At 39.0% G+C, this 14,696-nt stretch overlaps 1 protein-coding gene across 4 annotated transcripts in view; it reads left to right on the top strand.

Moving 5' to 3' along the window:
• Positions 1 to 14,696, top strand: part of arid1b (AT rich interactive domain 1B (SWI1-like)) — a 717,470-nt gene that overhangs the window by 698,217 nt on the left and 4,557 nt on the right. For all 4 annotated transcript variants that reach the window (XM_039748144.1, XM_039748142.1, XM_039748145.1 and 1 more), the window contains 2 exons: positions 2,800 to 3,610; positions 11,973 to 12,103. In XM_039748144.1, the coding sequence (XP_039604078.1) occupies positions 2,800 to 3,610; positions 11,973 to 12,103 (942 nt within the window). The remainder of the gene's footprint in view (positions 1 to 2,799; positions 3,611 to 11,972; positions 12,104 to 14,696) is intronic.

Below are 14,696 nucleotides of genomic sequence, written 5' to 3'. Positions count from 1 at the left end.
GCAGTTAAACTTCTACAAACCCAAGAAGTCACAAAATACTCAATGTCAGGAAGACAAGAATGGACACTGCTTTGCTAAGTGATTTACACCTTGCAGACTGTCCATTAAATAAAGAATAGGTTCAGCATTTTTCAAGTCAAAGATCTTTCTTCACTACCATAGTATACAACCCCAATTCCAATGAAGTTGGGATGTTGTGTAAAACGTAAATAAAAACAGAATACAATGATTTGCAAATCCTTTTCAACCTATATTCAATTGAATACACTGCGAAGACAAGATATCAAATGTTCAAACTGGTAAACTTTATTGTTGTTTTGCAAATTTTCACTCATTCTGAATTTGATACCTGCGACACGTTCCAAAAAAGCTGGGACAGGGGCAGCAAAAGACTGGAAAAGTTGAGGAATGTTCAAAAAACACCTGTTTTGAATATTCCACAGGTGAACAGGTTCATTGGAAACAGGTGTTTGTCATGATTGGGTATAAAAGGCTCAGTCGTTCACAAGCAAGGATGGAGCGAGGTTCACCACTTTGTGAACAACTGCATGGGCAAATAGTCCAGCAGTTTAAGAACAACGTTTTTCAACGTACAATTGCAAGGAATCTAGGGATTTCATCATCTACTGTCCATAATATCATCAAAAGATTCAGAGAATCTGGAGAAATCTCTGCACATAAGCGGCAAGGCCGAATACCAACACTGGAGGCCCATGACCTTCGATCCCTCTGGCAGCACTGCATTAAAAGCTGACATCATTCTGTAAAGGATATTACCACATGGGCTCAGGAATACTTCCGAAAACCACTGTCAGTTAACACAGTTCATCGCTACAAGTGCAATTTAAAACGCTACCATGCAAAGCGAAAGCCATATATCAACAACACCCAGAAACGCCGCCGGCTTCTCTGGGTCCGAGCTCATCTGAGATGGACTGACGCAAAGTGGAAAAGTGTGCTGTGGTCTGACAAGTCCACATTTCAAATTGTTTTTGGAAATTATGGACGTTGTGTCCTCCAGGCCAAAGAGGAAAAGGACCATCCGGATTGTTATCAGCGCAAAGTTCAAAAGCCAGCGTCTGTGATGGTATGGGGGTGTGTTAGTGCCCATGGCATGGGTAACCTGAACATCTGTGAAGGCACCATTAATGCTGAAAGGTACAAACAGGTTTTGGAGCAACATATGCTGCCATCCAAGTGACGTCTTTTTCAGGGATGTCCCTGCTTATTTCAGCAGGACAATACGAAGCCACATTCTGCATGTGTTACAACAGCGTGGCTTCATAGTAAAAGAGTGTGGGTACTAGACTGGCCTGCCTGCAGTCCAGACCTGTCTCCCATTAAAAATGTGTGGCGCATTATGAAGTGCAAAATACGACAACGAAGACCCCGGACTGTTGAGTAACTGAAGTTGCACATCAAGCAAGAATGGGAAAGAATTCCACCTACACAGCTTCAAAAATTAGTGTCCTCAGTTCCCAAACGCTTATTGAGTGTTATTAAAAGGAAAGGTGATATAATATAGTGGTAAACATGCCCCTGTACCAGCTTTTTGGAATGTGTTGCAGGCATCAAATTTAAAATGAGTGAAGATTTGCAAAACAACAAAGTTTATCAGTTTGAACATTAGATATCTTGTCTTCGTAGTGTATTCAATTGAATATAGGTTGAAAAGGATTTGCAAATCATTGTATTCTGTTTTTATTTACGTTTTACACAACATCCCAACTTCATTGGAATTGGGGTTGTATATTAGTTTGCCACATGAAACTGTGCTCTAAAATGAAGCGTTTTTATGAATTAAAAAAAAACATGTCTGCTCTTTTGCTTTAAAGTGGAGGGGAATGATAACCTGTTAACACGTTGAGATGAAGGATTCTGAAGCCTCTTTTGTTTCTTACCTTTTATCTAGTTATATACATTAATTGTATTCCCTCTCTGAACTTGTGATGAAAAGGAAACTAAAAATTTCAATTTTGCCCCTCAAAGCTCCACTGGAATATTATCGCATTGAATGAACTCCAGTTGCCCTTTTTCATAGAGACTCACAATGTTTTGTTTGAAATTTGTTAAATCAGACTGTCCGCTGTTAGGATTTGCATGACTATCAAATGAAATCACATGTCATTGTCACATACAAATTACCAGACCAAATTTTTTGGGGCCATTCATCCATGATATTTTCCACAACATTCCTAAATTAATTCCAACACTGCTGACTACCTCATCATAAGTTTTACTCTTTGGACTGCCTCATTGGCTGTTGACTTTCTTGTCTAGATGAAAGCATCATCTCCAGTTTAGTGACCTTGAATTTATTGAAATGGAGTATACTGAGGGTTCTGCAATATGCCACCTCATTGCAGGATTGTAGATAAGTCTGTAAAGTAACAGGCACGTTTAAAAATGCCTCCTTTGGTGTGCCGCACAGATAGAGGCAGTACCAAGAAGGGCTGCTGGCTTTGGGCACTGTCATGCTCCCCAAAGTGAAGCTTCCAAAAAGGTTTCAATTAGGAAAATGATAAGAAAACATAGACAAAGGTAGCTATAATTACACATGCCTTAAAGAATAACTTATATAAAATGTTTCAAAGACGTATTTATTTGTATTGTGCAGCAAATTATAAGAAGCAGAAAGTTTTAAACCCATAATGCCTTTGTCCATTCATCAGTTAGGTGCGCATCTTGAAAAGCATTTCAGTCCTGTGAAACAACGCAACCAAAGTCATTTGAGATTAATAACAATTTTAGTTTTGTGATTCATGCTACTAATATTTTCTTTTCAAAATTCCTTCCTAGGGTTATAAACGGCCTATGGATGGCTTGTATAGCCTCCCTGCCAAGCGCCATGAAGGAGATATCTACAACATGCAGTACGGAAACCAACAGCCAGAGATGTATGGCCAGTATGGCAGCAGCTACTCAGGGCCAGATCGGCGATCCTTACAGTCACAGTATTCTTATCCTTACAACCGTGATAGGATGCAGACACCAGGTCCAGCTCCCACGGCGCAGCATGCAATGCCATCTCAGATGATGAGTGGCCCCCTGCAGCAGTGCTCCACCACAAACTCTGCCGAAGCTCCTCAGCAAAATGTTTGGCCTTCCAGGATGGATATGACATACCCATATTCAAATCGGCAAGGACCAGGTGGACCCTCTCAAGGTTCTCCTTACCACAGTATGGGCAGAGGGGAAGAGATAATGGTGGCTGAACAGAGGCTGAACTCCGACGGCCAATGGTCAAACCATGTCAGCCAGCGGCAATCATCTTACTTGCCTCCATCCTCTGCCCCACTTGCACCCATGACCACACGATCATCCCAGTCGTCGTACCAATCACCACCAAGCATGCCAAATCACATCTCGCGAGCTCCCAGCCCTGCATCTTTTCAACGTTCTTTGGATGCCCACATGTCACCCAGTAAGTCGCCCTTCATCTCAGCAAAAATGCAGAAGATTGGCCATCCTGTTTCAACTTCACAGGCCTCTGGACCTCCTGCTCAGCCCTCATCTGCTCCGAGACAGGAAATTACATTTCCACTGGGATCTGTAGAAGCCACTCCACCCATTCTAAAGTCAAAGCGCAAGTTAACATCCAAAGATACTGGTAAGAACTTAGTATTTTGTCTTTTATATAGATGTTACAAAAGCAGAATGGTGGTCCTGTGGATAGTGCTGCTAAGCCACCCTCACAAATCTAGTATTCTGATTATGAATTCTATGCTGACGTCATTGCTGTCTGGAGTCTGCATTTTTTCCATGTCTCTGTTTGGGTTTTCCTCCAGTTTTCATCTCATATGTTCAAAAATGTGCTGATTAGGTCAATCGGTGGTGACAGATTGGGTAGGCCAGGCAAAGGACTGGCACCCTGCCCACTGGTAGTGCTGCCAGGGAAGAATTAATTGGATTGAGTGGGTATGCCATTAAGTGCTGCAAAAATGATGACACGTTGACCCTTGGCATTAGATTCTCAGAGTCAGAGATGCTGATCCTCTTCCCACTTGGTGCTGAATGCATCTCAAAAATTTTGTGTCTGAATCTTAGGGGGTCCAATTCTCAGGGCTCTAAGTTTGATGTAAAGGGATTCTCTTCAGATTAAAGATGTCATATCTAAACAGTCACTGTGTGGACCTTTACATTTGAGCCATTTGATTGCCCTGAAGGACCCAAGGAAATTGCAGTTTATACATCCCGACAGTGTTTCTAAGAGGAGTTGCCTTAGGATATCTTTAAGTGTTTTTATTTCAGAATCTTTTTATTTAAAAATAAAATCAGAGATGCAATGAAAGTGACAAAAATATTTTAATTAGTGTTTCTTTTCTTGCCCAGTGGGGTGTCAAGATTGCATCATTTGTATTCCATGGCCCTGACAGCTGTAAAGAGATAATTCTATGTGTTCAGAGTCATCCTGCATTTTGGGTCCCCAGTTCTCCCATTAATATTCTTCCCTCAGGCTGTCCTTGTGTTTTTGCAGAACTACTCATTCAGCTCACATCTCTGACTCATTTTCTTTAGATTTGATTTGTCACTCAATTTATTCATAACCAAAACCTTAAAAATGGTTGCTTTTTAAAGACACAATGCAACCTGTTCATTTTCCTTGACATGAAAACCATACTTTCACATACCAGTAAACCATTAAAACTTGACGTCTTTTCAGATTTACAGTCAGCATAATCAACAGTTCCATCTGTCATTTCAGATGTCCTGATATGGGAATTCTGTATATAGATGCCTTGCTGCAATGCACACCATCACAAGAACTGCCAAAACCACAAATAGAATTTTTTCATGATTAAATTACTAGAAATGATTGTAAACTGAGAAATTTACTTGATCAGACCTGTTACATCTGCACATCTATATGAATGAGTGTTTACAGGGCTGAGGCACAATCTGAAGAGGAATTAGTGGAGCACTTAGTAAAGTCAATGTACATACTTTATGGGAAATGACCACACCTATATGAGCTTGTTGGACATCTCATTCCAAAACCTTAGGCATTAAGATGGAGTTACTCCCACCACTGTTCTGATAAGGCTTTCCACAAGGTTTTGGAGTGTTTCTGTAGAAATGTGTGCCCATTCAGCCAAAAGAGCATTTGTGAGGGCAAGTGCTGATGTTAGACAAGTATAGTCTGAACTAACAAGCAGCATGCTTGTTTTATATGTGGCAATGCATTATTGAATTTTTATTTCATTACAGTATTCTACATTTTGCAGCAAACGTCATCACTCAAAATGCTGCCAAGCCAAGAAATGTTTAGCAAATTAAATTTTTGCTGAAAGCAACTAGAATGCTTCTGTATGTAAAATGATTTGATGAGTAGTTTAAATGCTGCCATCATTTAACTAAATGTCTATTGAAATGAACAGCATTGTCTCAAAAGAGTAAATCTGTATCAGATGTTACAGTGCAGCAAGGCATTAACATTTTCCAATTCAAATGTAAATAGATTGTATAATCTTTAAGACTGGATAGTCCAGCACTCTACATTTTCTGTTGTTATTTTCAAGCAAGGCAGAATGCCACTTTGAAGAGTGTTCAGCAAATTTTCAACTGGCAAGCACATATTTCATGTGTCCCATACGGTATAAATAGAGCTTAGGCTGTCACTCACAACTCACTTTTGGAATGTTGGAATGTTGGAATGGTATATCACAATAATGTGCCCCTAGAGCAGGGCTATTCAATTTTAAATTCAACTGGGCCAGATTTTCAAACCAAGAAATTTAGCTGGGCCAAACATTTTCAGTGACTGGTAAGCAGCAGGTAATAATACATTTTAAACCAACACAAATGAGTGTATAGAAAAACAAGTAATTTGGACACAACTGATACAGACTCGCTACAGGCGGAGTGGTTGCTCTGAGGCTAAGGATCTGCCCTGGTATCCCGAAGGTTGCCGGTTTGAATCCCCGTCACTGCCAAAAGAGATCCTATTCTGCTGGGCCCTTGAGCAAGGCCCTTAACCTGCAATTGCTCCAGGGGTGCTGTGCAATGGCTGACCCTGTGCTCTGACCCCAAGGGGTATGCGAAAATTAACAAATTTCTAATATGAGAAATTGTATAAGGTGAAATAAAGAGCAAAAAAAAGGGGCATTAAAAAAACAACAAAAAGCAATAACTGTACAGAATCTGAGGTAGAAGCAATACTTTATTTTCCACTTTTGAAATAAAAAATAAACATTTTGGTCATATCTGACCTAGGCACATCTAAAAGTGCATAAAATCTCACATGACGGTAAGCGCAGACTCTGCATTTGCATTTGCTAATGAACTCAATGCGTTTTACGCCCGTTTTGAGGCTGATTACACAGCTAGCGCTAACTACTGCCTGACCACGGAGGACGGTGACGTCATCAGCATTTCAGAGCGCGATGTGCGTGCAGCATTGAAGCGAGTAAACACCAGGAAGGCAGCAGGGCCAGACAGCATCCCTGGACGCCTGCTGCGTTGACCAACTAGCTGGAGTACTCACCACCATCTTCAATGAGTCTCTAGCGCAGTCTGTGGTTCCTATGTGCTTCAAAAGATCCACAATTGTTCCTTTTCAAAAGAACAATAAGCCCATGTGCCTGAATGACTAGCAACCTGTTGCACTGACATCAGTAGTCATGAAGGTGTTCGAGAGGCTACTGAAAGACATTATCTCATCCTCCATCCCAAGCACCATTGACCCACTCCAGTTTGCCTATCGTCCTAACAGATGGACGGAGGATGCCATTTCCCACATACTGCACAACACCCTCAGCCATGTGGACAGAGAAACAGGGGAACTATGTGAGATTGTTGTTCATTGACTATAGTTCAGCATTCAATACAATAATACCCTGTAGGCTGTTTGTGAAACTGAGGGACTTAGGACTCAACAACCGCTTGTGTACGTGGGTGCTGGACTTCCTGACTGGCAGAACACAGGCAGTGAGGGTTGGTAACTTTGTTTCCAACACCATCACCATCAACACAGGAGCTCCTCAAGGGTGTGTTCTTAGCCCCCTGCTGTACTCCTTCACCCATGACTGCATGGCCATGCATTCCTCCAACACTATCGTGAAGTTTGCAGATGACATGGTGGTACTGGGCTTCATTGCGAACAACAATGAGACGGCCTAAATGGATTAAGTTGCAAACCTGACATTGTGGTGTCAGGAAAACTGCCTCCAGCTCAACGTCAGCAAAACCAAGCAGCTGGTGGTGGACTTCAGCAGGAAACAGCAGCAGGATTATAAACCCTGAATCATGGACTACTACCATCACTTCTAGACATATGACAACACGCTGCATTGTCAGTTAAATGTTGGCAGGCTACGCGGAGATTTGCATTCATGGTCTGTACTACTGTAGGAATTTATGTAGGAATTTCTGAAGGCTCGTGAAATATGTTTTTCTCTGTGTTTCTAGTGGGATCACAGGCTGGGCCTCGGAGGTTTATTTGCATGTGGCCCACAGGCTGCCAATTAAATAGGCCGGTCCTAGAGAGATGATGACTGACAACTCAGTGGTACTACAGAAAGACAATTTTCAAGTCATACAAACAATTGATAGACTTGCCAAGAGTTGACTGCTGCTGTGTAGACATAGGGATTCATGTATGAAGTGGTTGCTTGTGCCCATGGTAATTTAGAAATACCATGGCCGTCAATTCACCCAAAACTGTGAGCTGGATATTACTATTGTGTGCTGCTCAATAATTTGTAGCTTATATACAATAACCAATATAAAGCAGTTTAATTATGGTAAGGGGCTCTCAAAGCATACTTGGAACATCGGTAAAATAACAGCACACTGTACACATGGCCAACTCCCAAGCATATGCTCAGTCTTCCCTCTTCAGTTTTTAACACTGACACAAATCTTTACGTGTATAATACATAAAGCTTTTTTTGAAATTCACCCTTGCTTTTCTTTGTAGTATTAACAAGTTATTTATTAACCGAAGGAATGTGCTTGTCGATCGTGAAATCTTATCCAAATTTCTAAAGTAGAACTATACACCAACAGCTATTATAGGAGTCTTTGGCATGAAATCTCTATCCAGTAAAATAACTAAACATACCATAACAAGAACTGCCAAAACCACAAAAAGAATTTTATCATGATTAATTTATTAGAAATGATTGTAAACTGAGAAATTTACTTGATAAAAAGTGTGTCAACTTTAGCTACCACATGTTGATCGGACATGTGACATCTGCACATCTGTATGAATGAGTGTTTACAGGGCTGAGGCACAGTCTGTCAGAGGAACTAGTGGAGCACTTAGTAAACTCAAGGTACATACTTTATGGGAAATGATCACACCTATATGAGCTTGTTGGACATCTCTTTCCAAAACCTTAGGCATTAAGATGGAGTTAGCCCCACTTTGTGGCATTAAAAAAACCCATTATTCTGATAAGGCTTTCCAAAAGGTTTTGGAGTGTTTCTGTAGAAATGTGTGCCCATTCAGCCAAAAGAGCTTTTGGAGAAGAATAAATGTCTCAAAATTGGCTTTCCAGTTCATTCAAACAGTGCTCAGTAGGGCTGAGGTGAAGGCTGTGTTCCCCCTCAAGTTCCTCCACACAAAAATTGTCAAAGCTGTCATTATAGACTTGCTCTCTATAGTCTAAACTAATTGTATGTGGCAATGCATTATAGAATTTCTATTTCATTATAGTATTCTACATTTTGCAGCAAACGTTATCACTCAAAATGCTGCCAAGCCAAGAAATGTTTAGCAAATGGCATGTCATAATAGCATAGCATAATAGCAGTCATGGGGGACCCTGATGGAATGGTTAGCAATCAGTTTTAGGAGGTGGAAACAAAACTATTTACGTTTGTCAGTCCTGGTTTCAAGTGAAACATGTTACGCTTCACTTTCTCCACACATACTGGCTCTTTAGGTTTTAAAATACTTAAGAGACAAAACTGGGAAAGGTTTCTGATCGGTGCACTTCACATACCTGTGTTAGTTTCTCAGAATGCAGAAGTTCAATAACATTATCTTCCCAGTGGATGAATTTGAACATCCCAAAGTGTACACATCCACTAAAAATCACTTCTTCATGCTGGCTTCCAACTGAAGATGCTTATCAGCTTTAATTTTGTACCTTATTAACACATGGATCTGAAATTTGAGCTTCAGGTTGTTCCAGTGAGTGGGCTTATCTACCAACAAGGTAAAGATCTCCAATCAGGTCAGGAATCTCTCTGACCAGCATGATAGTTTGAGTCCTCTAAATTTGTCAGATTTTATCTTCCACAGGTACACGTTTCTTCCTTGACATTACACTACAGTTCCAAAGAATAGTAAAGAAACAATTACAGGCTTCCAAGTAATTAATTGTTTTTGTTTGGATTAATTTGTTAAAAAAATACAAAACTTCTTAGTTTATTTGTCACATTAGTTTATTGTCACATTTCATGTATAGTGGCACCTGAAGAGCAATGCAGGGGTGGCTTCTCAGGTGCTTTTGTATAGATGCATTGAAATCATGTGTCTAACAAAGCATGGCAGTGCATTCATATACACCACCTTACCTGTTCTTTTCTTTAGAATATTTCTCAATTAGTTGGTATGCCATGCCATGGATGATAATAATGATGTAGATAGAAGCATAAAATGATAAATATTGGACGAATGCTTATGATTGAACCCTTCTGTTCTCACACATATGTTTGATTTGCCTTGTTTTTCTATGAAGTTCTTTATCGTACTTTGCCCTTTGGAGCTTAATTGTGTTATAATTCATTAGGCTTTAGATAAAAATTGTCCCGTGTGTGTGTGTGTGTGTGTGTGAATGTGTGTGCTTGCCCTGTGGTGGGCTGGATCCCTGTCCAAGTATTGTTCTTGCTGTGCACCCAAAGTTTGCTAGGATAGGTTCCACTGACCCTGCCCCTGGATAAGCTGACATGGACTATATATGCTGTCACTGAGAGCTGTTTTCTCTTTTCACAGAGAAGAAACATTTTCGATGTCAGCCAGGCATTGTGTTGTATATCACCATTGTACAGCCTTTTACACACCCACCGTCAATGAAAGAGTAGTGACTAGTGTATCAGTCCCTTGCCTGGACATTGCACAAGCTTCAGATTGCCTCCATCTTTTTTCCAATATGCTTCGATGCCTTAATGGGAGACTTTTCAGGTGATGCTATTAGTCGTATCCTGTGATCTACCTGAGGATCACAGAGATTTGTGTGTTTGGACTTTTTAGCAATCCTTAGTAGCAGAATTTTCCAAGCAGACCACAATGAGACTCATTTTGGTTTTGGATTTTCACTGTTCTGGACTTATTTAACTTCTTAGATAACTTCTTAGCACTCATCTTTCAGATTTTTTTTCTTGCAAGTATGCTCAATTATGTTGGAATTAGATGAGCTTGCTGAAAGTCTTTAGGTAATATCAATTTATCACACAGAAACTTGCTGCTACCATATGATGAAGTAACCAAAAATCTGTTTTGATGATGTTGTAATTTGATGTTGCCACTAGATGGCAACCCAGCATCTTTTTTGAATTAAGTTCCAGCTTTAGCCATCTTTAGTTTGGCTGTTCATCCGAATGTTTGTAGTGTACTGGCTACTTGACACCTCATGGTGTGCAGGCCTGCTGGTAAACTTAGTGGAATTAGAAGATTGTGTAACAGGCCTGATTGTCAATGGTATCATAAACATAGACTTTGAGACAATAATGACACTATAACAAATAAAATATCACAGGAGTGTTACGTAAGCAATAAAATAAAATCCACATAATACTTACTGTTATATGCTGTATTGAAAATAATTAGTACTTGCACTTTTGGTATTTGATTCCTTTGATTTTTCTGTGTAAGCTTTTTGCACCTGCTGACTACGCACGTTTGCTACATGGCTGCCTCATTTCAAAATTATTTGTGGCTCCATGTAATTTATTTTGCCAGCTTAGCATTCTGTTAAGCATATCTATACACATACAGCATAGTGCATGTAGGCAGAAATTGGAGATTCCTTCTAAGCATGTGGCATAATAATAGTTTTATGAGAATTATATACATTTTCATCACTGAACACTCAGTTATAGTGAATTTTTTTCTGAAACAGTGTATATTTTAATTACTATTACTAATTTATAACATTTTTCCCTTTTCTCAGATGTACTAATTATTATTTAGTTGATTAGAGGCTTCATTATTTTAAAAGCCAATTTAATGTAATTTCTAGCGTAGCTGTGACCAAAGTGACAAGCCATTGGGGTCTAAATTGCTAAAGATGTACAAGAAAAGCCAAGCAAAATGACACCTTTTATTGGCTAATTGAGAAAGCATGCATATTGTAATCTTTTTAAAAGGTGTCATTTTGCTTGGCTTTTCTCTACATTCATAATGGCTAACACGGTACAACACCCGAATACTATAAAGATGTACAAGGAATTTATGTCCTCCTAGAAATTTCTCTCAAAAGTCAAGCATTGCATCAACTATTTGTAATCACCTATATGTAAGATTAGTTGGAAAAATCTGCTAACACCAGTTTTTTGTTAAATGTTGGTCTACACCAACTGTAGAGTTTCTATGGTTGTTTCTATAATTGTGATTAACATTGTGGTTAACAAAAACCATAAATTCTTCCATCTCAGCCCAATGTATTTTAGAATACCCAACAATGGATTCCAGTTCCCTTTGCTAAATGTTGATTGATGGGGTTCAGCTTTTTGTTGTTGTTGGTTTTGTTAATTTAACTGTAGTATGAAACTGGGGTAACTGGAAGAATTCCACACAAACCCCACATTTACAACATATGAGACACAGTTCAGTAGATTTCTTTTTGTTTTTCCAGTTGGAGTACAGGCAGGTCAAGTGACTTCCTCAAACTTGAACTTGAGTGTATATTTTGGACCTAAGCTTACTGGTGGCTTTTCCCACCCTGCTTATGATATATTCTCTTGGTTGTGCACCAGAGTGATTTACATTTTTCTCTGTCCGTCCACCTTTCTTTGTTCAGGAACACCAGAGGCATGGCGTATAATGATGTCTTTGAAGTCTGGCCTTCTTGCCGAAAGTACATGGGCGCTGGACACTATTAATATTCTTCTGTATGATGATAGCACTATTGCCTCATTTAATCTCTCTCAGGTAAGGAGTAAAATAGTAATTTTCCATCATGTTGACCAAAATAATTTTCTGATTGTCATCCAAGTAATGTCTTATTGACGATACCAAGGTGAATGAAGGAGAAGGATCAGTGTACAAGTTTGGTAGCACTAAGTTGATTCACATTATTACCACTGAGAAATGTCACCCTACTTTGAGAGATTTTTATTGCACTTGGATAATACTTGAATGGGGTGGGTTTCTCAGTAATCAGTACTATTAAGAGGTGCTGAAGGACATCACACTTCTCTGCAAGTCATCCTGAATCTTTCTTTACTTTTATGTCTTATACTGTTTATTTGCAAAGTTTAATTTAAAGCTGTACCTTACATGGACACAAAATTTGTTTTTTCATTGTGTCTTTAGGCAGCAAATTATTGAAATAAATCAACTTTGTGATTAATTTAAATTTAAATAACTAGGTGGTGTCAGAGAGCTCCTCAATTAGAGAAAGCAATTGTATTTAAAGAGGTGGTATATATAAGAGTATGTGGGGAGCAGGACGAAGATGGTTTGGTCCCTTAGTTATTATAGAAGAAAATCAGTTACTTGAGTATTTCACTGCAGCGGTCTATTTTAAATACCAATGAATAATAAAATGTAGTAAAACGTAAATTAAAAATTAAATTGCATTAACGCCTTGTCAAACACAATATTATGAATTACTTTATCTTGTAACTTCAATTTCTATAAATGTTGCTTTTTTAGAATTTCTGTTCAAATGTTATTCAGGATGTTTTTCTCTTTTTCCTTTATTGAACAATTCTCGTTATTCTTGATTTTTATTATATGTAGCTCATTATTGTTCATTTTCTTTTTTTTTTTTGACGTTCATTATCAGCTCTAAAATTTGACGTTCTTGAATCAATAATTTGCCTTTCTGCATTGCCATTATAAGCGACTGCTTTGAAGGGCGAGTTAGCAGCACTGAGAGTGTCACAGGGTGGTACGGAGACAGAGGATGTGCGCAGTAGGATTAATGATTGGGTGAGGAGTGTAGAGACGAGTGGTCAAAGCTGAATATCACAGACACGATGGAAGATATTTTTAATATAATAAATAATCCATAAAATCAATTGAATGCTGCAGGTTAAAATCCAGTAAACAGATCCAGTAGAAACGAGGTTAAAATCCAGGTAGAATCTTCAGAAAAACACAAGCCTCAATGCCATTTTCTAAAATCTGGTGTCTCCTCATCTTATCTCATCAGTGCCTTGCAGCAAGAGGAGTCGTCCTCCAACAAGCGCAGTTATTCTTTTATCACAGTTCGAGTTCCCACTGCCATTCCATTGGCATTTGCTGCAGGACACCACCCTGAACACCACTCATGTCTCTCTCTGCCAGTCATTTGCTGCCTACAATGGAGACCCCACATGATGCAGCCACTCCTACTCCCCTGTTTAGCTTGATAGGAGCATCCCTTCTTCAGTCCCACACTCAAACATAAGGCCCAACCACCAACATCATTCCTCATTTTTCACCCTTAACCTCAGTTACTTGTTTTTCTTTCTCTCGATTTCACTGTGTAGGTACTCTTTGCTGCCCCTATTTGGAGTTGGTGCTTTCCTACACCTGCTCTGAGGTTTGACACACTTGACCAACCCACTTACATTTTCACCAGAATGCACCCCAATCAACCTTAGAGCAGCATGTGCACATGCACACATGCACCTGTATCTCTGCACTTTGCCACAAACTGCTCTCATTACAGCTTTAACATAAAAAGGATTATCCATTTTCATGTGCTGATTCCACATGCATCAACCTGTCATTCTGTGTTTAAATAAAGTTCACTTGTGAAAAAGGAAGAAACAAAAATACTGGAGTAATTTCCTGTCAGTTTCTGACATTTTGTTCAGTTGTGTGGCATGTTGTGGTGATCAATTATAATGGCAATGATAGTATTTGCAATCCTAAAGATGTATTGGAGACAGAAAAATATTCAGTACATTCCTTCACATTGTCTGGATCAGCTTATCTGCCAGAAACAGGAAAGAGCAGTTGCTAAGTAGCAGCAAGGGGAAAACTTCCTGTGTTGTGTATTTTCCTCCACAAAAAACATGTTAAAGTGCAAGAAGGTGCGTTGTTATGCATCTCTATGCATAAATAGGCCACAAACCAAAAACACAATGTGTTTCTGTGCAGTCATATAACCGGGTCCATAAAATATAATTGGATTTATTGTTGTACTGCAGACTGCCTGCTATGCAACTGCAGAAATGATACAACAAAATAGTTAAGTATGGAAGTATCTCAAAGGATAAGTTCGGTATTTTTCAAGTCAAAATTATTTCTTCACAATCAAGTGACAAGCCCACTCTTATATTCTATAATGGTGCTAATGGGTCCTATGGTCTTAATATAAAAGAAAATTAAAATTAAACTTCCAAAATTCATAAGTTTTTCAAGCCACAAAATGTTTTAAATATTGATGAAAACAGTTGCATTAATATTTGATAAATATTGATGCAATCCATATTTTTTAAGAAGGAAAGAATGCAAAAAGTAAAATACATTTTTGAGATTCAGCCATTTTTACAAGGAAACTGGCTGTGTGCTTCATGTTGCTGTTCGT

This window comes from Polypterus senegalus, chromosome 3 (genome assembly GCF_016835505.1).
Source record: "Polypterus senegalus isolate Bchr_013 chromosome 3, ASM1683550v1, whole genome shotgun sequence".
Classification (NCBI taxonomy): domain Eukaryota; kingdom Metazoa; phylum Chordata; class Cladistia; order Polypteriformes; family Polypteridae; genus Polypterus; species Polypterus senegalus.
The sequence above is the reverse complement of the archived record's forward strand: the minus strand, read 5'-3'. Positions and strand labels throughout refer to the sequence as shown.